This window comes from Solanum stenotomum, chromosome 11, assembly GCF_019186545.1.
Source record: "Solanum stenotomum isolate F172 chromosome 11, ASM1918654v1, whole genome shotgun sequence".
In the NCBI taxonomy this organism is placed as follows: domain Eukaryota; kingdom Viridiplantae; phylum Streptophyta; class Magnoliopsida; order Solanales; family Solanaceae; genus Solanum; species Solanum stenotomum.
The window spans coordinates 44,678,375-44,705,115 of NC_064292.1; the positions used below are offsets into that span (position 1 = coordinate 44,678,375).

General features: G+C 33.2%; 1 protein-coding gene across 1 annotated transcript; it reads right to left on the reverse strand.

Annotated features, from left to right (window-relative positions):
- Window positions 1-8,954: 8,954 nt before the first annotated feature.
- On the reverse strand, window positions 8,955-25,548 carry LOC125844818 (GTPase-activating protein GYP1). Its single transcript, XM_049524159.1, has 10 exons — window positions 25,303-25,548; window positions 23,939-24,089; window positions 23,659-23,842; window positions 16,238-16,308; window positions 12,253-12,390; window positions 12,064-12,155; window positions 11,115-11,386; window positions 10,049-10,134; window positions 9,796-9,897; window positions 8,955-9,332 (listed from the first exon to the last, which is right to left on the reverse strand). The coding sequence occupies exons 1-10, from the start codon at window positions 25,377-25,379 to the stop codon at window positions 9,171-9,173; spliced, it is 1,335 nt and encodes a 444-aa protein (XP_049380116.1). The 5' UTR covers window positions 25,380-25,548; the 3' UTR covers window positions 8,955-9,170.
- Between the last annotated feature and the right edge of the window lie 1,193 nt (window positions 25,549-26,741).

The following is a 26,741-nucleotide window of genomic DNA, read 5'->3' on the forward strand; positions in this document are numbered from 1 at the left end:
TACCAGGATTTGTAACATAAGCAATAGTGTCAATGAACCACTCAACATGAGCAAAGTATACAAATATTTAATTGTGAAGAAGAAGAAGATGAGGAGGTTCAGAATTTTCGTTGCGTTAAAATGAGAGGAAATCCCTCTATTTATAGATAACAAAGGGTAGTGTGAACAAATGTTTATTGTGCCTTATCAGAAAGGTTACAACTTTTTGGAAAAGTTGCAACCCTTCGGAAAGGTCACAACCTTTCATAAAAGTCATAATTTTTTCATAAAAGTCACAACTCTTCACTAAAGTCGCAACTTTTCATTAAAGTCACAATTTTTCATAAAAGTCACAACTCTTCATTAAAGTAACAACTTTTCATAAAAGTCACAACTTTTCATGAAAGGGAAAGCTAATTTTGTAAATAAATAAATTAAAAGGGAATTCTGATTTGTGGTGGCGCCACGTAGGTGGGCCTAAGGTTCTCTTTTATATATATACTAGTTGAAGTGGCTCCACATCAACACAAAAGGTGTAAAGAAATATAGAGAGAAAAAAAAAACAGTTTTGGGGGTAATAAGCCCCCCCCCCCCCCCCCCCCCGGTAAAGATAGAGTGTGTTCCTGTAATTTTGATCATAGTTCAAAAGGTACTTATGTTTTTTTTTTCAATTTAGATTGATTAAATAATTGTTCTCAATTGTTAAAGTTAATTATATTCTCAAGGTGTATTATCCTGCATTATGTAGGACTGCATAATAGTTAGATCTAGTACTATTTGAGAATTTTTGACAACTTCATATGTTGGATGTGATTAAGAGTGACACGAGAAACACCACATCGCATTGTAGTTCAAAGACCGATTCAGAATTGAAGGTTTCAGGTAACATTATTTTCAATGTAAAGTAACCACTAATTATGAAGATTGAATTAGGGCATACATCGATCAGTTCATTTTGTTTTGTGTTAATTCGATTCAATTTGTAAAAAAGTTGCTTCATAAATATATACACATCAATGGACCAAAATAAATTTGGCACGATTCATTGCAATTCTCTCAACCCAATATATCTGGAATAAATGAGAAAACATAAAATAAAAATTAATAAGCAATTACCCCTTTTGAATTTAAACATATTGTACTTAATTCCCATTATTCATATTTCTATAAGAAAAAAATAGGAGTCAAAAGCACTTAACTATCAACAAACAAGTAAAAGATTAGAGGGATAGAGAGAATTTTTTTAAAATTAAACTCACATAGAACTAAATTTTTGGCTATCTTTTCCGAAGGAAAAAATGAGAGCAATAATATAATATCTAGATAAATAAGCCTAATGTTTAAATGTCATATCACTCCAACTTTCGTACGTAAATTCGCCCGATATCGTTAGTTGGAAAAATCAATAAAAATATTCGATCAATATAATGTCTCCATAGTCGTTATGTATGTTTACTTTAATTTATAGAGGGTTGACTTGACTGGATTATGTCTAAACCATATTAAAAGTTAATTATATTCTCAAGGTGTATTATTCTGCATTATGTAGGACTGCATAATAGTTAGATCTAGTATTATTTGAGAACTAGTGAATTTGACCGCGCTTCACGTGGTTTATAAGAAAATCAATAAATTGAAAATAATATTTTTATAACTTCATATAGCGGAAATAAATTTTAATTTTGTTGTATTGATTAAAACACAAAAATAATATTTTTATTGATATTAGGTGAACCGCATTTAAAAATAAGTAAATTTGCATTTCAAATAAAAGAAAAATGAAATAAAACTAAAATCATAAAAACACAAACACTCAACATATTTTTTTTAACAAAGCGAAGTACATATGACATTATTATGCATATTTGATATAGGCTTTGAGACAATATATTCAAAAGAGCACAAATTTTTTTCTCCAAAAAATTATGAATGTACAATAATGTAGTTGTCTAAACAATGAAACTTACTCATGGCATCTCTATGAAAAACTTGCATAATTATGCTTTCTAAACTCATTTAGCACACTTCTATGGTGATAATAGAGAGAATGATTGATCTTCTAATTTAGGAATAACTTCACCAAATAAGAGGAGTCATATAATTGCCATACAAACATCTAATGTAACAAAATATTGTGAAAATTTATGATTACTATCGAAATAAATTCTCAACTCCTACTTATACGTGAATCCCTAATTTCCCCCCACAAATTTTCTCATCAAGCATCTCATTTGTTCTTTGTCTCATGGATGACTTTGTATTCCACATTAGTTAGTCCACTTGCCAAACACATTCTATCAAAAAAAAAAAAAAAACTTCAACATACATATTTCACAATACATTATGAGAATTAAGGTGATCAAGAAGTCAAATAAGAGATTGAACATACCAAAGAGAATTTAATTAGTCTCATCTGAGTTTCATATGTGAAAAGTGAAAAATTATAAATCAATTCACCTTTTATCTTAAAATAAATCGCATTCCACATTCTTCAAATCTCATTCCTTATCATCAAATCATGTCTATTATAATGACCAACTCTGAAAAAAAAAGAAAGAAAAATATGTTAGACTAACAATCTAGTTAAAAACAAATATAGTAAGCAAGCTACTACATGAAAGAAAAAAAATACACTTCCAATCTATATATAGTACAAAAATATAGAATATGAAAATACACAAAATTAATTAAAATATAATTACTCAAGATTAATACATACTAATTAATATAAGAGCAACTTTCACATATAGAAAACATAAATATCATATTTGTATGTTATAGCTATAGTTCGCATAATTGCGCTCCATAGCAAATTTTATATTTGCTATAGAGCTTTTGATTTGTATAATTCGCTACAAACATTCAATTTTATACAAATTGTTCAGTTTTGTATAAATTCATTTATACATTGTAATTTGTATAATAAGATCTATATTTGTATAATTATAAGTGTATAAGACGGAAATATATGTATTTGTATTTATATATACACTTTTCTCTCGCTTTATACAAACACAAACACATTTTATACATTTTATACCGAAATGTATAAAATGACTAATTGTATATCGAAAATAGCTAATTGGATACCGAATCAGATGGCAAAAAAAGGGACTGTTTGCTGCGAATTACAATTAAAATAAACTACGGCTATAACATTTAATTTAAATTAATAGTTTGTTATTTCATACAATTTTCCCTTAATATAATTGAAAATAAAGAAACTGTTGATGAAAAAACGGAAAGGAAGAAAACTTACAGCTAATCATTAGTTTCACAGTTAAGAAAATTAAAATCTCTTAATTAGTGCTAATTTTTAGTCATTAGTTATTTTGGTATAAGAAAACTTACGCTAATCAAATTAATGTTCCTTTTTGGTTAGTTTTAGTTACCTCCAATTTTAGCAGTAATTTAATTTAATTAAATTGAGCAAAATTCACGTTCCTTTTTAAGTTAATGCTATACTCTAATTAACATTATTTTTTTGGTTGATTTTAGTTACTGTCGATTTAGCAGTAACTTAATCAAATTAAACTAAGCAAAATTAACGTTTCCTTTTTAGTTATAACGTTTCCTTTTTAGTTATAACATTTCCTTTTTAGTTATTGTACATTTATAGTCATTGTATCATTACTTTTGGAGGAAATAAATGTTATGAAGGCTCATAATGAGGGAAGAGAATAATTTTTTAAACATACTTTTGAACAAAAAATGAAGGTAAAAATTGAAATTTCTGAAAATATAGAAAAATAGTGATACTGGCCATTGAAACATGTCATATCAGCGAAGAGAATAAATTTTTAAACATACTTTTGAACAGAAAATGAAGGTAAAAATTGAAAATTCTGAAAATATAGAAAAATAGTGATACTGGCCATTAAAGCATACCACATCAGTGAGTTGATATTCAGCTTTATATATATATATTTGACAACTTTATATGTTGGATGTTTTTAAGAGTGTCACGAGAAACACCACATAACATTGTAGTTCAAAGGCCGATTCAAAATTTGAAGGTTTCAGGTAACATTATTTTTAATGTAAAGTAATCACTAGTTATGGAGATTGAATTAGGGCATACATCGATCAGTTCATTTTGTTTTGTGTTAATTCGATTCAATTTGTAAAAAAACTTGCTTCATAAATAAATACACGTCAATGGATCAAAATAAATTTGGCACGATTCTTTGCAATCCTTCCAATCCAAAGTTGAGTGACCATTTGAGATATTAACTCTTGATATTTCTATAAGAAAAACAAGAGCCAAAACAACTTAAATATCAACAAAGAAGTAAACATTAGAGGGATAGAAAGAATTTTTTTAAAATTAAACTCACATTGAATTAAATTTTTGGCTATCTTTTCCGAAGGAAAAAAAGAGCAAAAAAGTAATATCTAGATAAATAAGCCTAGTGTATAAATGTCATATCACTCCCACTTTCGTACGTAAATTCGCCTCTGTATAGCTACTTGGAAAAATCAACAAAAAAATTCGATCGATATAATGTCTCCATAGTCGTTATGTATGTTTACTTTAATTTATAGAGGGTTGACTTGACTGGACTATGTCTAAACCAAATTAAAAGTTGGTCTCAAAGCTGGAAACTGAGGTTCCCTAAAAAGGACAGACTCAAAGTCTACTCTGTCCTACTTTTAGGGCTCGTTTGATAGCTACTCCATCCGTTCACTTTTACTTGTCACTTTTTCCTAAAATATGATTAGAATATGTGAGTTAAAGTCATAAGATTAATGAATATTATTAATATAAGTTATGAAAATGAAGAGGTGCAGTTATGGAGTTGATTTTAGATGAAAAAGTACTTTTTAAAAATGATTTTAAGAAAATAAATTAATAGATAAAGGGTATTTTCATAATCCAACTATATTCTTAAGCAGGGGCGGCTCTGAAGGCTTGGCCAGTGAGGCCATTGCCTTAGGCCTCAAAAATTTGAAGGCCCCAAATTTATTTAAATTATTGTTATTGATTTTATTATATACTAATATAATTTATATAAATAAAATTATTATTGTATATTTTTTATTATAATTTGTTTGAGAGTATTTTTTATCAATAAGTTCATAAATTCTCATAATCTTTTCACTCATTATTTGATATATTTGTTTTAACTTCCAATTTTAAATTTTATCATTTTTATATAGGAGCTAAGTTATATATATTGATAACATAATGAATTTTTTTCAACCTTTTCTTAAACTGCGTGAACACAAAAACATTCATGCACAAGTTTCCTTTTCGTTTTAATTTAATATATTATTTGAAAATTTTATAATTTGTTTTAGCTATTCACCAATGAATGCTACTCAATGGAATGAATTATATCATTTAAATTGATCACATATTTGATAAGGTGTATATCTTTTTGTTACTATCCATGTTCAAAACTTCAACTATTAAGTTATGTATGTTCTTTTCTTTTTCTTATTTGTGATGATAGCCAAATTAAAGTTTAAATTTGAATTTTGAAGCTTAACATCGATAATTCATCACTTTTTTTTTGTACTCTTCTTCCTTTTCTTTTTGTGTGTGAAAATTGTTATTTTTTGTCTTAAATGATTAATCTATTGTGTAGAAAATAATTTTTTTTTGTTAGTGTATAAACTTTATAAAATAAATTTAAGGGCCTCTTAATATGATTTTGCCTTAGGCCACGAGATCTGTTGAGCCGCCCCTGTTCTTAACGTGCATTATTCCTCATTGCGTAATAATCTAGTCAGAAGATAATATTCTCAAGGTCATAATAGCTAGGTTAGAAAGTTGAGATAATATTCTCAAGGTCGTATTATTACAAGTGACAATTTTTTTGTATTATTACATATGGATTTTTGTGCAATGACTTGTGTATTGAATTGAGATTTTTATACAAGTGTTTATTACCTCAAATATTTTACTTAATTCTTAAATTTTTGGAAATTGCAGGTTTCATAAAGTGTTTGTTCTTTTTGAATGAATGACATAATATTAATGATTAAAACACCTTTTATTTTGAGAGTTCGGTGCATAAAATATTTGTACGTTTTCACACATTTTCATAGATATTATACCATCACATCATTTAAAGCCAATTAATTATGGTAATTGAGCATGATATTGTTATTTAATAAAAAATGATTTTTTTTTACTTGAAGTGTTGTGGTCAATGTCTGTACGCCAAACAATACACCTATCCTAACTAATCAAAACTTTTGTGAATTTTTACCTTTGCAATGTAGAGTTGATATAATTATCGTTACAAAGGTGGCTCACATTTGGTCTAACGGAAGTGAAAATTTTATTTTAAATTTATTTTTATTTGATTTTTTATTTTTATTTTTATTTTAAGAAACAATAGTTTTTGGATTTAATATTATAATTGACAAATTTATTTCTCACTCATTTACTTGTAAAATTTATCATAGATTCTCCAATTTATTTTTATTTTTACAGAGACAAATAGTTTTAATTTTTTTTATTACTTTTTTCTCTTGTACCATTCACATTTTTTCCTTTCTTATTCTCATATTTTTACACTAAAAATGAAAGGGAAAAAAATAAATAAGAATAAGATACTCAAATAATGATAAGCAAATAGATCTAAGGGAGATATTTAAAACTCAAATTACGCATTGAATAAAAGAAGTTAAAAAAAAAATCATGTGTGAGAAAGATCAAATATATCCTGAATTTTGCTAGAAGGATCACATATATATACTAGTCTCTGGGTTTGTGCGTTGCACGTGTATCAAAGCAAGAACTGATTCAATAGTATAGTTTCCGACACTTCCAATATTAAGCATAATCTATGTGTAAAAAATCACTAAATTGCAACAAATAGTCAACATGAACCATGAGTCATTTAGTACAAAATTGAACACATAAAATATGATTTTAAGACATTAATAGTAGAATCAACAGTGAGAAAAACATATTAAATAAAATAGTGACAGACTTAAGATTTTTACTAAAAGGGGTTCAAAATATGAAGAACTAAACACACGAAGGTTCAACATCTACTATATATACATAAAAAAAACTATTTAAACATATGCATAAATATTGTAATTTTTAGTCAAAGAGGGTTTGAATGAACCCTCTTAGCCTTACCTGACTCCCCCGATAAAACAGATGGGTCAAGAATGATCCTTTCAACTTCATCTCATATCAATTTCCGATAAGATTCTGTAAAAGAATTACACAGACTGGTGATAGTTTTATAGTCCATATATGAAGAGAAATATAATGACATAAAGTATGCAAATTGTTAATCGGGACAATATTTTTAAGTATGTTAAAGAAATAGAAATAGTTGATTAAAAGAGAAGCTCAAGAGCATCAAAAATATGATTCAACTGTGTTGTTCATGTGAGAGGAGAACGTGGATGACTATGCTCAACCTATTTGCCACTTCATCAAATTCTCCAATTTATAATGAATAATATTCACAACTATCAACGTATATTTTTGTACATTTATCTTGTGAGAAGATATTATTTCCTCCACATCATCGATTAGCAACCAAGACTATTGGAGTCTCCAATACAAGATAAATTGTAGCTAGGTACATGTAATTGAAATTGCTTATAATTAATTTGTTGATGTTTAGAGTTCCAAAAGAAATACAACGTAACAAATGTAAAGAGCACTCCTAATAAAATACTACTATATTAGTTATCCTTTAAGCACATATTTTAATTTAGTGATTCTTGGAGTTACAAGAGTGGCTTCTCACATTTCTTTAAATATTTATGTATTGTGATTATTGAATAAGTTATTTTTCCACTTTTAGTATTTAGTGTAATATAATATAATGACTATTCAAATACATTTTATACTGCAGCATATGAATCTGAGCTATAATTATACATGAAAGGTAACTTTTCAAATTATTTGTTCATTTTTTCAAATTAATTAAAAAAAATCAATGCATTGATTTTGAAAGAATACATTACACATGCATTTGAATCTAGTCCATATAACTGAACCATACAAAGTAAACCCTTCATATTCTTAACCTTTTGAGAGTAGCTAAGAAAATTAATGCATTGTTTTTTTAAAAGAATGAATTATATTAATTTAATTTAACACCTTCTCAGTTTTAGTATTTAGTATAATATAATATGATTAGCTACTTAATATTTAATTAATTAAATATATTATAATATTATGATTGAATGTAGGGGTAAAATGGTAATCCAACTTTGCACTTTGGAGTTTCTCACTTTTAGTAATTAGTAATAATAATAATAAAAATAAAATAATAGTAATATAATATATGAATGATATTATATGATGATGATGATGATATTATCTATCATAACTTTTCAAATTCTTTCATTATGAGAATTATGATCATGATTAAAAACAATATCAATGTACTCATTTATCAAGAAAATATTAATTATTAAAGGGCTTAAGGACTTAACTTCTACCATTATGTGATTAAAATATTTATATTTAATTAAATAATTAATCAAATTTTAATTTAGCAAAAGGGCAAAATGGTAATTCAACTTTGAGCTTTGAGCTTTCCACTTGTAATAATATATGATATATGATTTTCCTTTTTTTGTTTTTTTAAAGTAAAACACTTCATTGCTTTACTTTAAAATATATTACATATGTCCATAAAGACACCATTGCATTAGTTACAACACAACTTGGGATGGCAAAATCCCAAGAAATTCTATTTATTTATACATGACATCGAGAATTTAGCTAGATTATGAGCCAACACATTTCATGTTCGAAGAATATATATAATCTTGATTTCTTCAAAAGATTTCATCATTCACCAGACAATGTCACAATAACTGTGTATTTTTTCTTAAAATTTTCCCTACTTTTTTTTTGGAACCATCACTATAAAGGTAATTAGAGGACTTATATTTGCTTAGTAATTCAAGGAAGAGCAGAGTGAAGTATACAACTATTTCATATGAAGTTAACAAGAAAGCTTTCCTCTCTAATTAAACTCATAATATGAGAAGAATTTGGCACACAGATCTTACAAATCACAAAACAGAAGAAAACGAAAAAGGCCCCAAAAATAAACAATTGGTAGGCAGTGAAATAAATTAAGGCTCTAAATGAAGATGGAAAACCAAAGTGACTTTTACAATCAAACACAGATAGATAAATACAAGAGAAAAAGTTCGAACTAAAAGAGTTTAAGAAAATTGAAAAGGTGTCCACTTTAGCTAGCCAAGTGGCTGGGCGAGCTGTTGAACATGGCATGCCACATGTATGCTCTCGAAAGTACCATTTCGAGCTCTGAATGACTCCAGTTATGAGTGGGAAGGTGCTGAAGGAACATAACCATCTCTTGGAAGTCAAGCTTCAGCAGATTATCTGACCACTGCACCATAGACACAACATTCAGAACAGCAATTCTGGTCTAGTAATTACAACACCCAAACAGACTTCAGTTGAGTATGGGAAATAAATTTGGTATAAGAAAAGGGATGGAGAGTTGATGCTTCTTTCGAGAAACTTTTTATAATGCCTATGCAGGAAAATAACACACTGGTCACAAGAAACACATCTTTTGGGTCAGTGACTGAAAGACATGGTCAAAAGACCATGTCATATTTCAAGGGATCTCTATAAATTATAACAATACCTCTGTGTCCTTCAATTCAATTACTTATTTTACCAATCCAGTTAGGACTCCTTAAACAAACCTTTCTTTCTACATTAGGGTAAAGAGTATGTTTGTGTGTGTATGTGTTCTCGTAAGTTTTCTGTATATGTAATGCTAGTAAGACTCAATGTCAATTGTCAGCACATAAATCTCAAGCAGATGTTAAGAGAAATCTTACTGTGAGCAGAAAGCTTGCAGCTATATACACAAGAAAATCTGGCAGTGCATCACCTTCAGCAAGATATGTATCCCATAATCGGTTAACGAGATGGAAAGGGATCTGCAAGAATGGATGATTAGGTCTTTATTTTTAGGAATACGGCATCTAAGAAGGGCTTTATGAACAATGTGGAATTTCAAAATGACGAAAAACACTTAATAAAGATAAAGGCAGAAAGACACTTAATAAAGATAAAGACAGAAAAGCAGACCTCGCGTATCAAGAGACAATTGAACCAGCGAAAAGCAAACTGGAGAAATTCAAGCCCTTGCTCTTCCATGTGTGTTGACACAGGTTCTAGAAAATGGGGAGGAACCAACTATCAAAATTATAACATGTCACCTAATTTTTCAGGAAGAATATATACATAGACAGGAGAGACGGAAAATAAACCGTGTGCTGTCATTTATTAGTCCCCTACTTTCGATTGCTTGTACTTTCTTAGCTCTAAAACCACAGTTCAACCATGGTTAACCTCTTATAATTTAAAAGCAAATAATTGTTTTCTTATACATGATGAAATTCACCATTTTATCAGTTTCTTTTGACCTTTTCTAGTAATTGGTCTTCCAGGGTCTTTTTTCTTTCTTCCAGCATCTCTTTACCATGTCCAAATTTTTATGGTGATCCAAGTTCCAACTATCAGTAGACAATCTTTCAACCACCTCCATCAACAAATTGTGGAAGACAGATATACATGTGTAACTCATTGCAACCAAATAAATACAGAGCAGTTTTAGCAGGTCCAGAAAACTAAATGAAATAAATACTGGTTCCAACTGTAAAACACCCTCATAATGCTGTTAAATCATCGAGGTATACATACCCTTTCATAAATTCATAGAAAGTAGAACTTATTCACAAAATAATAGGCATATAATATGTGAAACCAAAATTTGCTTAACCATTAAAAGTATTACCCCCTTTGTTTCAATTTATTTGTCTTAGTTTGACTGGACACGGAGTTTAAGAAAGTAAAACAGACTTTTGATCCTTGTGGTCTTGAGCTAAAGATTTGTATAATTTATCAAAATGCACTTTAGCTGTGTGGTCTTAAATATGCCATGTGGGATGTGGAGTTAAAAAGAGTTGCCAAATTAGGAAACAAGCTCTCTTTTCTAAAAAGACCAAAAAGTAAATAAAACAAATAGATTGAAATGGAGGGAGTACATTGTTTGTCAAGAAAATCAATAATTTTTGACACCATAATTCCAGATTCTCTAGCATTAGGCAGTAGATAGAGACAGAGAATAAAGTAGAAACCATTAGAGCATTACCATCTATCCGTCTAACCAACTCCTTTAGCTTAAACACGAGCCTCTGGATTCCCGGTTGAGCAAATGTGTAATGGTCTTGCATCCCATCAAGCAATTTCGATAGACACCAATAACAATCAGCTTCTATACCAGATATTTTCTCAGAAGGTAGATCAGACATCATCCAATTGTCAATGCTCCCTTCTACGTGTTCTGACAAGAAAACAACTAAGAACGGTGTTGCAAGATCATTTATTCCCTGCACATATCCACTTGCAGGGTGCCGGATAGCCCTAGAAAGGAAAATGATAAATCACCAGAATATGAGAACATCCAGAACACCAACAGGAGCAATAAAGAAAGGTTAATGAACGCCCATGCTGCCATGCATCTTCAATTCTTTAACTTTTACTTCTGGGCTGCCCTTATGGTGACGCCAACTAGGGTGTGCAGTACTTTTTTTATTTGGTTTTGTATTATTTGGATTCAGAATTTCAATTATGAAAATATTCAGTCCAATCAAAACTCAAGTTCAGTTTCATTAGGTTTCTCTTTTAATTTGGTTTTTCTCCGGTTTGGTTTTTGGTTTATTGGATTTGTCACTTTTCTCTTAATTGCTAAATGTTTATTTGGTAATCGGAATGATAAAGGTAGTGCATATAGCAAAATCTTAGTGTGATAGTTGGTGTACGGAATGTATATCAGTAATTATAATGTTAGATGAGATCGTGAACTAATAATCAGGATTCCTTTAATTATTTGGTTTTTCGGTTTAAACCGACAAATGCTCACACATTAATGACTACTACCAATTTCGATTTTCAAACATGCCAAAAGCCCATTATAACCCATTTGTTTTCTCATCTAGTTCCACATCTTAACTAAAGAAATAAATGTAATGCTATTAGATATTCTACAATTCAAGGAGAATGTTACAGCTAATGAATACAGAGAAATAGAAATAGTTTACCATATGTAAAGTATGCGCTCCAGGGATTTCTGAACTTGTGCTTGTTGGAAAAAAGAAACATCAGGCACCGTTCTTGGGCAATCAACGGCAATCTAACAGCACAAGCAAAGCAGTAGTTATATGACTGACGACATTGGGAAATGAGCATAAGGCATAAAAAAGATCACAATCCATATGCATCGAGAATACCTGCCGAAGCATGTTGATCTCTTCATCTGTTCGCTCAATATCTTGAATGTCATAGTACTGAGCAACACAATCAAGATAATCTAGACGCTTTCTTCTCAGAACTCCCTCCCTTCTATCTGAATTAGGGGGTGCATATCCCTGTTGTCAGCTCATTATTTAAATTTCATAAAAGCAACAACTTATGTCTAATAAGAAAATCTGCAATCCAGTTTAACATGTTTTGTTAACTATGTAACTCAGTCATGTGAAAGCAGATTTCATAAAATGGAAGCAAGCAAACTTGTCTACAAGAAAACCTTTTTTACTTTTGAGAATGGTAATAATATCGTAAATGTAGTGCACAACGACTGTGCCAAGTCATATTTACAGATTGCAAAAGGAATCCAAAAGGCATAGCTTTCTCTTGGATCCTACTATTACAGGGATTCTATAATGTCTAACATTGAATCGACATCCTGTACTAAATCTTCCTTAAACCAAAAATGAAATAAAACAGGCATTCATCTTGATTTTCTGTATGGAGTTGCGGGTCCCTTCAAAGCATCTATAGTTTCTCCCCTTCCATATAATCCACCACATGCAGCCTGGTATAATCTTCTACCAGTTTTTTTTGTCTAACTAGTCCACCAGGTAAGTTTCAACACGCAAGTAGTTCCCCTAGAGTCGTGGGCATAATCCATGATAATTTCATACTAAGGAATAGTTGCCAGAGTACTCCAGTTACTTCACAATGTATAAAAAGATGTTTTCTACTTTTAGACTCCAGTACACATAGATAACACCTTGAACAAAGTTGCATTTCCCTTCTCTTTAAGTTTCTTGTGTAAGGCAACCATCTCTAACAACTAACCACACAAAACAACATTGGGAGGTGTTTTCACTTGCCAAAATGCCTACCAGCTCCATACATGGACTGCTGACCAGCCTAATTGAGATATGAGTATGCTGATGTTACCATAAACAGACCCTTTTTTGAAATTGGTAACATATTACCATAAACAGACCCTTATGCCATTTACAATTTAATTTATCCTCCTCTATTGTTATTTCCTTGAACTTATCCAGAACTTTTTAGTACAATAAATCTGGGAAGTTCCCTGTTATTGAGTTGTATTGTAAAAATCCATCTCCACCCATGCTGGTCCCAGTTATCTTCCACTGTGGCTTCAGGAATTAGAGTCTCGAGTCTTTATGTCATTGAAATGTCGTCCAAAGTCACATCCCAAAAAAAATTCTAGATCTCTAATATTTGAAGTTACATTTACGGGAAAGAGCAAGCAATTTATCCAGTTCACATGAAGACCATAAACCGCTTTAAGAAATCAAAACCAATCTCTGGAATTTGAACTAATGGATATCTGCATCATATAGAATGAGGGTATCATCTGCTTAGAGTAAATGTGAGACTTCTATGTTATCTCCCACCTTGAAACTTTGATCCAACCATTGTAGTTAGCAATATTAAGCATTCTGCTAAACCCTTCCATTACTAAGATAAAGTGGAATGGATAAAAGGGATCACCCTATCAAAGGCCTCTTTGAGCTGAAAAGAAACCCTCTAGGGACTCATTGATGATTACTGAATATCTCACAGTACCAATGCAAAAAGAAATCCAGTAGATCCATTTCCTTCCAAATCCCATTTTGTTACAAGTGTTAATAAGGGAACCTCAATTCACATGATCGAAAGCTTTTTCAATGTCAAGTTTACAAAGAGCCCCATTGTTCTGATCTTTTTTTCTTGAATTCATCCATTTGTTCGCAATGAGAACAACATCCATAGTTATCTTCTTCTGATGAAGGCCATCAGAGATTTAGCAACCAGCTGGTCCATGACGCTCTTCAATCTTTCGGTCAACAATTTAGATATGATTTTACAGAAACTTCACGTCAAGCTAATGGGCCTAAAATCCCTCAATTCAAGAGGCTCATTCTTTTTGGGAATCAAAGCATGTATGTTGCATTGAAGCTTTATTCGAATGTATGCTGGTTATAGAAATCTCTGATGCTTCATAATGTCTTCTTTGAGAAAAGACCAGCATCTCTGATAAATAGCATTGTGTATATCCATCTGGACCTGGTATTTTATTCTCTGTACATTGTTTGATTATATCTAGGACTTCTGACTCTTCAAAAGGCCTTTGTATCTAGTTGTTCCCTTCCTGTTAACCTTACAACAATCACCCAATGAGAAATAAGGTATCCACTCTTCAGTTTCAGAGAATAGGATCTGAGAGAAGGCCAAGATTTCTCTGTTGATGGCATCCAGATCTTAAATAAAAGGCCCACTGACCTCAAGTTTATCAATGGTGTTGTATCTCCAATGTTAGTTCGCCATCTTAAGAAAAACTTGATATTTTTGTCTCCCTGCTTAAGTCATAATACCCTAGATCTTTGGCTCCATTTAATTTTTTCAAATTTGGCAAAATCCTGCAGTTCATTGTGGATATCCATTCCATTGGAAACAAGCTCTCTACCTCCGAGGTAGGGGTCAGGTCTGCGTACACTCTATCTTTCCCAGACCTCACTTTATGGGACTACACGGGGTATGTTGTTGTGGTTGTCCTTGTGGATATCAGCTCCGGTGAAGAGCTCCTCTCATCTACAATTCTAGTCTCCAATATACTTTCCAAGTTGGCCAGCTTTTCCAGAAGAATTTATTAACTTACAGATTTCAATTTTTTTGCCAATATCAAATCAGGTGTTTCAGAAATGTCAAAGGAAATCCACCAATTTTTTCTCATATAAGTGAAGCCATCAAACCTCTAACCACCACAACTTATCAAACTTGAAGTAGGACTAGGAGTTAGATTTTTCCCATTCACCACACTGAAGCATCAAGGTGCATGGTCAGATGATACTCCTGGAAGCATGTACTGTTTTACGGACTTGAATTCATCATCCCATTCAGTAGAGAAGCAGCTAATGTCGATGACCAAATTTGACTTTATGTATCTATTGATCTAGGCTAAAAAGATTGTTTAAATGAACTCTAGTGGTTTAGAAATGAACTTTCCTGTTTAAGAGAGAATTAGAGAAACCTTCCCTCCATGAAATTTCACATAACAAAGTTCAATGCCGAAAAGTGAAAACAATAGTCTCCTAGAGGTAAGGAATTCACAAAACAAAGTTAAGTACCTAAAACAGACACCGAAACAATAAAGATAAATCCGAGATGGTTTAACCAACTAATATAAAGCATTCATCATATGGTTCCATTAAAATAACGGAAAATGGCTAGTTGTTCTTTCACGTGTCAAAAAGAGATAGATCAGTGAATCATCTTTTGTAAATTTTAGAGTGGCTCAAGATATATTGTGCATGTTTCTTGTGATTGCAGGGTGCGACGGGTTATCCTTGATCAACTGAGTCCATTCTTATCTCATATAAGGCATGAGGATAAGAAAGTGTCAAATTGAAGGGATCTGTTGATTGAATCCATTCCAAATGAAGTTCCGCTAACAACGCTTACCTATTACCCCCAGTGCAACCCGGCTTTTTAAGGGAACCATAGATAAGGAATGACAGGAGACCCTACAACAAAATAAACCAGCCACCACTCATTTGAGAGGGTAAATAAATTAGGGTTGAGCTTACGACAGTCTGACTATGGAACCTTGGAGAACTATATAACATTGGATTTTGTGGTAGATTTGCTCTTAGAGAAGTAATATATGTTTTGAGGATATATATGAACCTGTTCATATAGTGAAAATGAATTGCTTTAAGAGTTTCCTTTTGTGATATGAGAAAGAGTTGATGAAAGGAGTTGAAGATATTTGCTAGTTCCTAGATTACATTTTCTAGTTGTGAGTCCCTCAAGATATTACCCCTCTTTTTATCTTCACTCTGTTTTTTTCTTTTTTCTTTCTTTGATTATTGTACTTCTGCTGTTCTGTCTCCTTGATCCCAAGTTAATATATAATACGTCTTCTTTACTGACCTAAAAACATTTCCAGAGAAATTAAGTTAATTAGAACCATACCAAAAGAAGCCGCCATATGTTGGGACGCAGATATGATGGGATACCATTCCAAGATAATTCACGCAATTTTTCTGCAAGAGAAGTTGAGAAGCACATCAAGAAGAAAATGCAACGATCAGATCGGTAGATAACATTTGAGAATTAACAAACAATAGCTACTAAATCTGTCAATCTGTAAAATTAACAAACCCCGTGGAAGAGCAAACCAGAAACAGTTGTGATACATGCATATCTTTTAGTCTCACATTAAAGGGCTTAGCTAGTGAAAATTTACAAAGCCTTGAGACTAGGGAAAGAAATCCAAAAAAAGCATCACCTTTGTGGGCAACGGGCCAAAGAATAAGCTAATGATAGTTTAAAGTGGCAGGAGGGGTGTAGGAATAAGCCACTACGACAAATCCAATCCTACAAAGGCTTATCCTTAGCTGAAGATCAAAGTTGTTCTTTAGGTATAGTAAGAATTTCAAGTAAGCATACAGTGACCCGCTCAAAATCTTGATGCAAATCAATGAAGTTTTTGTTTGAAGTCCCAGAGGTATACACCCATTTAATTGTGGTCACTAAATCTTGGTGTACAACTAATTTATTACCTTTCTCTAAGTTATATTTCTCAACCTTACCAGTGCTAAGAACCAAACCATTTTGGTTCTGTTTGAAGGTAATTCAGGGCTGCACATAAACCAGAAGAAGAGCCATTTGTATCCTATTAATGTAGTGCCTAGGGGCGGCAAACGAGCGGGTCGAGTCGGATATGGGATGGTTGAAAATGAGTCAGGTGAAAATGGATAAAATATCCGACCGACTCATATTTGATAGGGATAAAAATGGGTAGAAATCCAATGGATAATCCATATTATCTGTAGCTTCTTGTTATGTAAAGAAATAAGTATTTCCATATTACAAGGTTGTTTTCTTATTCTTTTTCTCCTTTTAGGTGTGTTTGGTATGAAGGAAAATATTTCCATGTTTCCTTACAAGGTTTATTGGATTTGTCACGTTTCTCATACTAAAAACACCCTTAAGAAGTGTACGTTTTAGAGGTTCCTACATACTTAAGGGAAGTGCAATTGGTGGATACCCATGATTTATCCATATTTTATGATGGATAATATGGGTTGATCCATATTTGATCCACTTTTAAGAGACTGCATTACCTTAGCAGGAACATGGGGGACTTACTTTAAAGTGGGAGATTGTAACACTTAGCAGGAAACATGGAAGACTGGATATAAAAGAGCTAGGCCTTCAGAATTCCTGTCTTCTACAGAAATGGTTGTGGAGATTTTGCACTGAAGAGCTGTCATTATGGAAGAGAGTCATCGTTGACAAATATGGACTACAAAGTCATTGGTCTACTGAGGAGGTTCTTGGAACATTTAGGTGTAGTGTTTGGAAGACCCCATAGTTCAAAGACAACATCTCACTTAAGGTGGGAAATGGCAGAAAAATTGATTTCTGGAATGATCTATGGATTGAGGAAAAATGCCTAGCAACATTATTCCCAGATCTGTTTATACTCAGCCAGCAAAACAAGGACACAATCTCTCAGATGTGGAGCGCTCAGGGATGGAATTTTTTGTTTAGAAGAACCCTTAATGACTGGGAGATAGAGAGGATCATTACTCTATTTCAGATCCTAAATACCTTCCCAGGTACCTCCAATGAGCCTGATAAGCCTATATGGAGATTACAAAGGAAAGGAGTGTTCACAGTGAAGTTAGCAATGCTGGTCAAAGACAAAATAGAATTTGGCCTTGGAAGCTAACTTGGAAGATTAAAATACCCCTAAAGGTCTCATGTTTTGCTTGGTTGGTGTGTACAAGGGCCTGCTTAACACATGAAGTGCTTCAGAAAAAAGGAAGACAGATTTGTTCAAGATGCTTTATGTGTGATCAAGAGGCTGAAGTCAATGGACATTTGTTCCTCCATTGCAAGGTAGCTACCAACTTATGGAACATGTTTTTTTGCATCCTTGGTGTGTGTTGGGTAACTCCACAGACCACTAAAGGTCTACTAGACAGCTGGAAGGAGATAGGAAGAAGACACTAGACACTCTACTGAAGACTGGTGGAAGCTAATCCCAACCTGCATTTGGTGGACCTTATGGAAAGAAAGGAATGCTAGATATTTTGAGGATAAGAGTAACAATATTAAGAAGATAAGAATGAATAGCCTTAGCCTTTTGTATTTTTGGTGTAAACAGGATATGAGGGGGGATATAGAACTCTTTGTTGATTTCATAGGCAATTTGTAATCTCTCATGGGATAGGTTTTGATATGCTCTGATGAGATTGTAAGTGACCTATGCTCATAATTTTCTGATGATGAGACTTTTGTGAATACACAGTTACCCTTATCTCAAAAAAAAGAGACTGGATAACCAAACCATTTAAAATGGGTTGGGTCGAAAGAATAACCATAAATTTATTTTGCCACCCTTAGTAGTGCCTACTATTGAATTGTTGACTTGGGTATTGGGAGGAGAAGTAGGTCTCCTGCCAACTACGTATTTAGGAATGCCCTTGGCAGCCAAATCAAAGCCCAAGAAGATCTGGAATTCTGTGATTGAGAAGTGTGAAAGAAATTGACTAGGTGCAACACTTAGGACTTATCTCTAAGGGCAGGATCCGCCTTATAAACTCAGTACTTGATGTGCACTGCCAAATTACATGATGTTCTTTTTCCCCATTACAACTGGGGTTATTCAGAGAAGTGACAAGCTTAGGAGAGATTTAGGGCAATAAGGAGAAGAAGGGGTTTCATCTAGTCTAGTGGAGCAATGTGCTGCGTGGAGAGAGGCAGGGTAGTTTAGGCACTAGGAATTTAAAGTTGCAGAGTAAGGCACTCACAATGAAATGGCTTTGGAGATACCCTTAGGAACCCAGGCTTACTAGGCTTACGGGGGAGGTATAATCAGAGCTAAATATGGTGAAGATAATATGTGGATCTCAAAGGAAGTTCTTTCTCCTTATGGAGTGAGTATATGGAGATCTATACGAACACTCTGAGGATCACACTACTATCAGGGTGTTGTTTAATGGGTGCATGACATCATTTTGGGAGGATAAATGGTTAGGTAATTCTAGCCTTAATGAACACTTTGTAGGCATTTATGCTTTGGACTTGCAACAAGAGAAACCAGTAGATGAAGCATGGTCTCCTCAGGGTTGGAATTTCAGTTAAGAAGGAATCTAAATGATTGGGAAATGGATACATTAGTAGAATTTTACAAAAAAAATTAAAAGAGTTCAAAGGGACACAGGAGAGTGCTGACAACCTATGGTGGAAAGAAGATAATATAGGACTTTTCAGGGTAAGCTTGACATACAAGTTGTTGAACCAGCAGCCAACCGATGATCAATTGGCTATGGAAGCACATTTGGAAAGTGAAGGTACCTATTAAGGTTACATGTACTTCACCTGGATGTTATCCAAAGAAGTAGTTTTGACTCATGACAACCTTAGGTTTTTTTTTCCTGAAACTGGTAACTTGTATTTCACAGCATTAAGGATATGCTGGCCACATCCAAGAAATGAGCTACAAGGAGAAACTAATTCTAAAACTCCTAAGAAGTCCACTGTCCATTTTTCCTCTTTTATACACTGCTCTTTAAACCATAAACATAATGAAGTAATACAATTCCATTTGATCTTTTGGATGTAATTAGATTTGCCTTTAAAAATCCTTTTATTTCTCTCCTTCCATATGTCCCCACCAGATGCAGGCTGGTACTATTTTCACCACTTTTTTTTACTCTTGCTTCCACCCCTTCCGATTCAACAGTTCAATAAGTTTGCAGTATGCTCTGGTACTGTCGATTACTCCCTAGCCAACAAAAAATGCCCAACTTTGTGATGTTACCTTACAGTATAAGAACAAATATTTGTTAGTTTTTGCTGCCTCCTGACAAAGAGCACATGTAGATGTTATCGGGACTCTCCTCCTCTGCAATACTTCATGGGTCAGACGTTTTTTTTAATGACCATGAGTGAGACATGTTTTCTTCACCACCAACTCATGATGACCTTAGTAAGAGAGCAATTTATATATGTTCATGGTGTTATTTGTGTGGTGAAGAAGCTAATCCAGTTCGTCATCTATTCCTAAATTGAAGGATAACAACATGCTATGGAAGATTTTCATTAGTCTAAGAGGCATTGCTTGGACAATGCCACAGAAGATTATTGAAGTCTTGTTTAGCTTGGAAGAGCCTCCCAGGGAGAATCACACCCCAAAAATTAGATATTCAGGTGGAAGAACCCAAGGCTATCCACCGAGTTTAGAAGGCTGTGATTGGTCCAAAGGGCGGGTCACAGACGGATTTCTCGGTTATCAAAAAAAAAAAAAAGAACCCAAGGCTATATAAACCCAACATCAATACATTAGTATACCATGTCAGACTCAAGTCTCATACCTTGCAATGAACCATAACAAATAATCACGCGCTGCATCTGTAATTAGGTGGAAGAACCCAAGGCTATATAAACCCAACATCAGCACATTACTATACTGATGTAGGACTGAAGTTGCATACCTTGCAATGGACCATAACCAACCACCAAGCTCTGCATGACGATGGCTCCACACTGGGTAGATTTTGTTCTACCACAAGTAGGAAGCTCTTTTCCAGGTAGCCATTTTCAAGTCAGGCTAGCTAGGTAGCCTGTATTTGGTTGTACGCTAAACATTTCTAGCTACGGGAGAACACTGCAATACCGACATCACCATCCATGGCACAGTGGCCACAGAGGGTGGTGGGTGGCTTTGATACCATTGATACAACCTAGGGAGAATCACACCTCAAAAGCTAGTTATTGAGGTGGAAGAGCCCAAAACTATATAAGCTCCATATCAGTATATTGCTATACCGATGAGGGACTCAAGTCCCTTAGCAATGTCTAGCTGCACAGCAAGCCACATGCACCTGACTCAAAAATTACTACATGGAAAAGAGCTACCTACTTGTGGTAGAGTGGAAGCTACCCAGTGTGGAACCATTGAGGACAATATATGCGGAGTGTTATGGATTGTTATGGTTCATTGCAAGGTACAAGACTTAAGCCCCACATCGATATAGCGATGTATTTATGTGGGGTTTATATAACCTGGGCTTTTCCACCTCAATAATTAGCTTTTGGGGTGTGATTTCCTAGGTTGTATCAATCGTATTAGAGCCAACCACCACCCTTTATGCCCACCGTACCTTTAATGAGGATGGTGGTACTGTAGTGTTCACCCGGGGCTAGCAATGCCTAGCGCACACAAGCACATGGGTATCTGACTCAAAAAATGAGTACATGGACAAGAGTTACCTACTTGTGGTGGAGTGAAAGCTACCCAGTGTGGAGCCATGGAGGACAATGGATGCGGAGTGTCGTGGTTTGTTATGGTCCATTGCAAGATATGGGACTTGAGTCCCATATCAGTATAGCAATGTACTGGCGTGGGGTTTATAGTCATGAGCTCTTCCACCTCAATAGCTAGCTAGCTTTTGGGATGTGATTCTCCTTGGGTTGTATCACAGGAGATGGAACTTTAAACAGAGATATATGGATGATTGTCCCAGCTTGCAAATGGCGGACAATTTGGAAAGAAAGGGATTCCAGATGTTTTGAAGACAAATGCAATACAGTACAAAAAATCAGGCTTTTTAGCTTTTGGGTGTAAACAGAACCACATAAAAAACATTGCTTCAATCATAGATATCCAGATTTTCGTTAGATTTCTGGAGCATATTCTTTCATTTTTCCCTTGCAAATATGGTCTCAACACGACAAATGCAATACAGTACAAAAAATCAGGCTTTTTAGCTTTTGGGTGTAAACAGAACCACATAGAAAACATTGCTTCAATCATAGATATCCAGATTTTCGTTAGGTTTCTGGAGCATATTCTTTCATTTTTCCCTTGTAAATATGGTCTCAACACAACTTTGATACTGTTTTGATTAAATATACACAAATGTTACTTTCTCAAGGAAAGAAAATATTTAATTTCAAGGATATCAACATTAGTGAGCACTTCATCAAAACATTGCGGTAACAGGTACTTTATGCTCACAAGTCATTGTTGTAATTTTTGATAGACCATAAATTACTTTTGGTAAGTTTCATACTAGTTTCCTGTTGTTCTTACCTTTCCTAGTGGGTAAGTCTCTTAGAAAGTGCCCCATCAAAATGTTCTTATTGAAATCGTAAGGTCAAGTGAAAAAACTTTATCAAGTAGGCTCAGTTTATTTATATTATTTTTTAACTTTCAACGTCTTGTTATTGTTGTTAAAATGCATGATGGATTTTCTCCTGGATTTTTACTTACTCCTAAGATTCAACTGGTAATGAAGTTCTGAGCAGCTCAAGCTTTCAATCCTCTTCATATTCAAATTGCATCACCCAAAATCCACTCCCCCATTCCAACAAGGTGAGTGAACAGGTACATTTTCCTGCATCTATTCATTTTCAGGTACATAGGAAGCATACTGATTTAAGCGGTACATCCCCTACGTTGAACTTTAAACCCAATTGCAGAAAGATCATGAGGATATATGGAAATTATCCTCTCAAAAACTATTGTAGGTCGAACTAGAATTTCAACTCTCACACAGCATCATCAAGATGCTTCTCCAAAAATCCTCTGAGCGCATTTTTAGCTTTCTCGCGTTCTCACTTTTCATTTAGGTCTAGAAACAGTATGAGTGGCACTATTCGAGTTCCCTGCATCTACACTGCATAAATGTTCCTTCAAATTAGTTATCGCATTTGTATTAAGCCATAAGCTAATCTGTTGCCAGAGAGTCTATATCACTTGCTTTGAGTTTTTCCATCTTAGGTAAGCTGTAGGCAATGGATGGTATTACAGATGTTTGGTGGATCAGGAAAGTTTATAATCAAGTATCTTCAATGCATTTGCAACCATATTTATAAATTGTGAAACCTATGTCAAGGTCTGACTGCATCTACACTGCATACATGTTCCTTCAAATTAGTTATCGCATTTGTATTAAGCCATAAGCTAATCTGTTGCCAGAGAGTCTATATCACTTGCTTTGAGTTTTTCCATCTTAGGTAAGCTGTAGGCAATGGATGGTATTACAGATGTTTGGTGGATCAGGAAAGTTTATAATCAAGTATCTTCAATGCATTTGCAACCATATTTATAAATTGTGAAACCTATGTCAAGGCCTGTCAGACTCAGAGTGAAGAAGGAGAAGGAGAAGGAGGAGGAGGAGGAGGAGGGGGAGTAAATGCATGTAAAGGATACTCATTAAGTCATCCTTTTACGATCATGGCACCCATACGATCCCAAATAATAAGCTCTAAGCACTATATGCTAAATTATGCAAAGAAAAGAATCATATGTGTTTATATATAACCATGTAAATATCACCTCATCCTTACTTATCCAAAAATATATATCTTGGTACCTAGAATGACAGTTGTCGCAGACAATTCTTTTGTGAACTTCATTAGCCTAGCCGAATCAGTAGCTCTAGAGCCAATTGATGGCTTCTGTACTTCGTTGGATGTGTGTTCTGAATTTGACGTTGATGATTTCGTCTGGCTAGCAGATGAGCTAGCATTCAGATTGCTTCTACTTTGCAGTTCATCCTAATAGTCAAGGAAAAGAGCTTAATTTATGCTGATGAATTTAAGCAATAGATATATCACATAACCACATACACTGGATATCAGCACTGCTCGTACCTCAAAAGATCCATCTGCCTGTTGGCTTGGTCCCGTCTCACTATCTCTTAGACTTCCATGATTATCTGGAGATCTTATAGTTGAGTTATCCAGTGGGTCTGACCTCCGTGTAATCAGTACTTTGCCAGGGAAACTGCGTCCCTTTAACAACCTGCACCACATCATAGTTTTTGTGATTATCAAAAGTTATAGAAAAAAAAAGGTGTTCTGAATGGAAAAGAATAAGACCAAGTAATCAACATCCTTGACTGTTAAAAAATATTTTTGATAACCAACATCCCTGACTGTTAAATACAAAACATTGTTATTCCAGATGGCTTTTTCTTTAATCAATAAGGATAATATTTCGCATGGTGCTTCTAGTTAAGAGTAAAAGTCGGCACATGCTAACCAAAGAAGTCACTATACTGGCACCGTCCAATAAAAGGACAACAATCAACAAACATGTGTACTGTAGTTCATATTCAGGCTATGTTTGGCTTTTGTCCTTAGCATTTCTTTTATATTCAAGGATGAAACAGCCCAACACTTCTAATGTCTAAATCCAACTATTAAAAAACTAAAGAGAAACAAAAAATAGAGAGATTGACTCTTGCAATGTATTTCAAGAAACCCCAAGTCCATATTTCACACATCACTGCCACAACAAATAAGTAAAAGTAACAAGAGCTCCTAGGGAACTAGGAAGTTTGACAACATAAATCCAAACTTTAACCTTTACAATCCACAAAAAATGAAAAAAAAAATACTCAATGCATTTCCCAATATAAAGACCAACAGACAAATCAAAAAAACAACACAGACTACTAGTGATCAAAGGTTCAAGTCTACCAGTATGTAAGAACGCCTCAGCTGCAAAACTACGTCTCCTCACCCAACTCCACTTTGATCAAATAAAACCTAAGTTTTGCTTAAAGTGTCAAAAATTTGAAACACTCCAAAAGGATTGGCTTGGGAATCTAACTTTTATGTTTTTCTAGCATATCACCTTACAAAAAAAATGTATTGAGCTCTTCACTTCCTGTTGATATTTGTCCTAGTAGTAACACAAAAATTCATCAAACTGAACAAACATAGTACTCACAGAGGAAATATAACAAGCTTTACAACCTAAAATTTCTCAACTTTAACTTCCATAAACTACCAAAACGTCATTAAAAGAGGGATAAAATATTAAACACATCTCCAATCACAAATTCAGCATTGAGATCACAAAATTGACATACTCAGTCACTGATCATACCCTCCCCAAGTCCAATTGAGTTGAATTACCTCAAAATGGTACATATAAAAGTGCCGAAAATGGGAAATCTAAGTGATGGGTTTTAGAGAATTATATAGATCTGAATAAGAATAATGATTACCCTTGAACATTTCTGAGAGTTTGATTAAATCTTGAATCAACAGTAGCATTTCGATCTTCCTCTCTGTCGCTCCTCATGGTTTAACTCTAGGTTACCACACCATTGCTGCTCTCAAAACTCTTTTCTTATTGCTTTCAATGGAAGTGATGATTATGGTACACCTGCAACTCAACAAAGGTACAACTTCTTTATGCGTTTTTTGCTCTCTCCAGTTTCCACTTCGGTCAGGAAAATGGACGCTACTTGGCTTTTTATATTTTGGGTATATTTTGGGTAAAGGCAAACTACATATTTGTAGCAAGTGTTTAAAATCGAACCGTAATTGATAAGTCAAGTGTAAAATTAATTTATTGACTTATTGGTATTGAGTTATTGAATAAACTAGGTAATTTGTCTGCGCTTCGTGCGGTTAGAAATAGTAATTGCATTGAACTTGCAAATAATCTTTTACTAATATTCATACATTAAAAATAATGGAAAAAATAGGTTCTTAAAAATATATTAGCAATATTCAACATGAATTTGATTATTTATCATTATCACATTACTCAAGAATATCTAATGAATGAATTATTCATGAAATAATAAATCATTGATTCTTTAATCAACATTAAAAGAAAAATAAAGAAGAAAATAAGAACATATACAAAGACATTTAGTAAGAAAAGGAACACATTTAAGTTGCATGGATTATACAATTGTGATATATATCTCAAGGAAAAATTCAAAAATTTGTTAACAGATTCAAAAAAGAAATTATGCTTGAACATGAAAGCAATTATAACTTTTGAACTTTCATAATGAATTTCTTCAATTGATAAGTGAGAAACTTCATATCTATGTAAAAATAGATGATATGTAAGCTTATATATAGTAGTTTTAAGTTTTAGAATTTTATATAGAATATCAAAACATGAATTCTTAAAACTGAGTACAATAATTATTTTCTGCACAATGAATATAACTACTATATGTGTATATGTTCAATATAATTGTAGACAATAACTTTGCAAAAACATAAACAACAGAGTTTAAAACATGTACTCAAAAACAATAATTAATATCATAAGCATAAATAAATGATTGTAAAAAAAAATATCAGGATATGTAAAAATAGAAAGGAAAAAATCGAGTCCACTGAATGTACATTGTTCCCTTAAGAAAATTATTCTCCTCTAATATCTGTGGTTTAAAGAATTAGATCGTCTCAGGATGGAACAATTTTAATCACCAACGTATTGATACAAAAATAATGGTATCAGTAAGCCACTCAATATAAGCAAAGTACACAAATATTTAATTGTGCAAGGGAAGAAGAAGTTCAGAATTTTTGTTGTTTTAAAATGAGAGGAAATCCCTCTATTTATAGACAACAAAGGGTAGTATGAACAAATATTTATTGTGCCTTATCGGAAATATCATAACTCTTTGGAAAAGTC

Bases quoted from the DNA above. Each gene is read 5' to 3' on its own strand.
- LOC125844818 (XM_049524159.1), bottom strand. From the start codon at position 25,379: ATGAGGAGCGACAGAGAGGAAGATCGAAATGCTACTGTTGATTCAAGA. The intron at 23,843-23,938 runs GTACGAGCAGTG...CTTGACTATTAG, and splicing joins AGGCAGATGGATCTTTTGAG to GATGAACTGCAAAGTAGAAG. The intron at 9,898-10,048 runs GTCTGCTTTTCT...CCATTCTTGCAG, and splicing joins ATTGTCTCTTGATACGCGAG to ATCCCTTTCCATCTCGTTAA.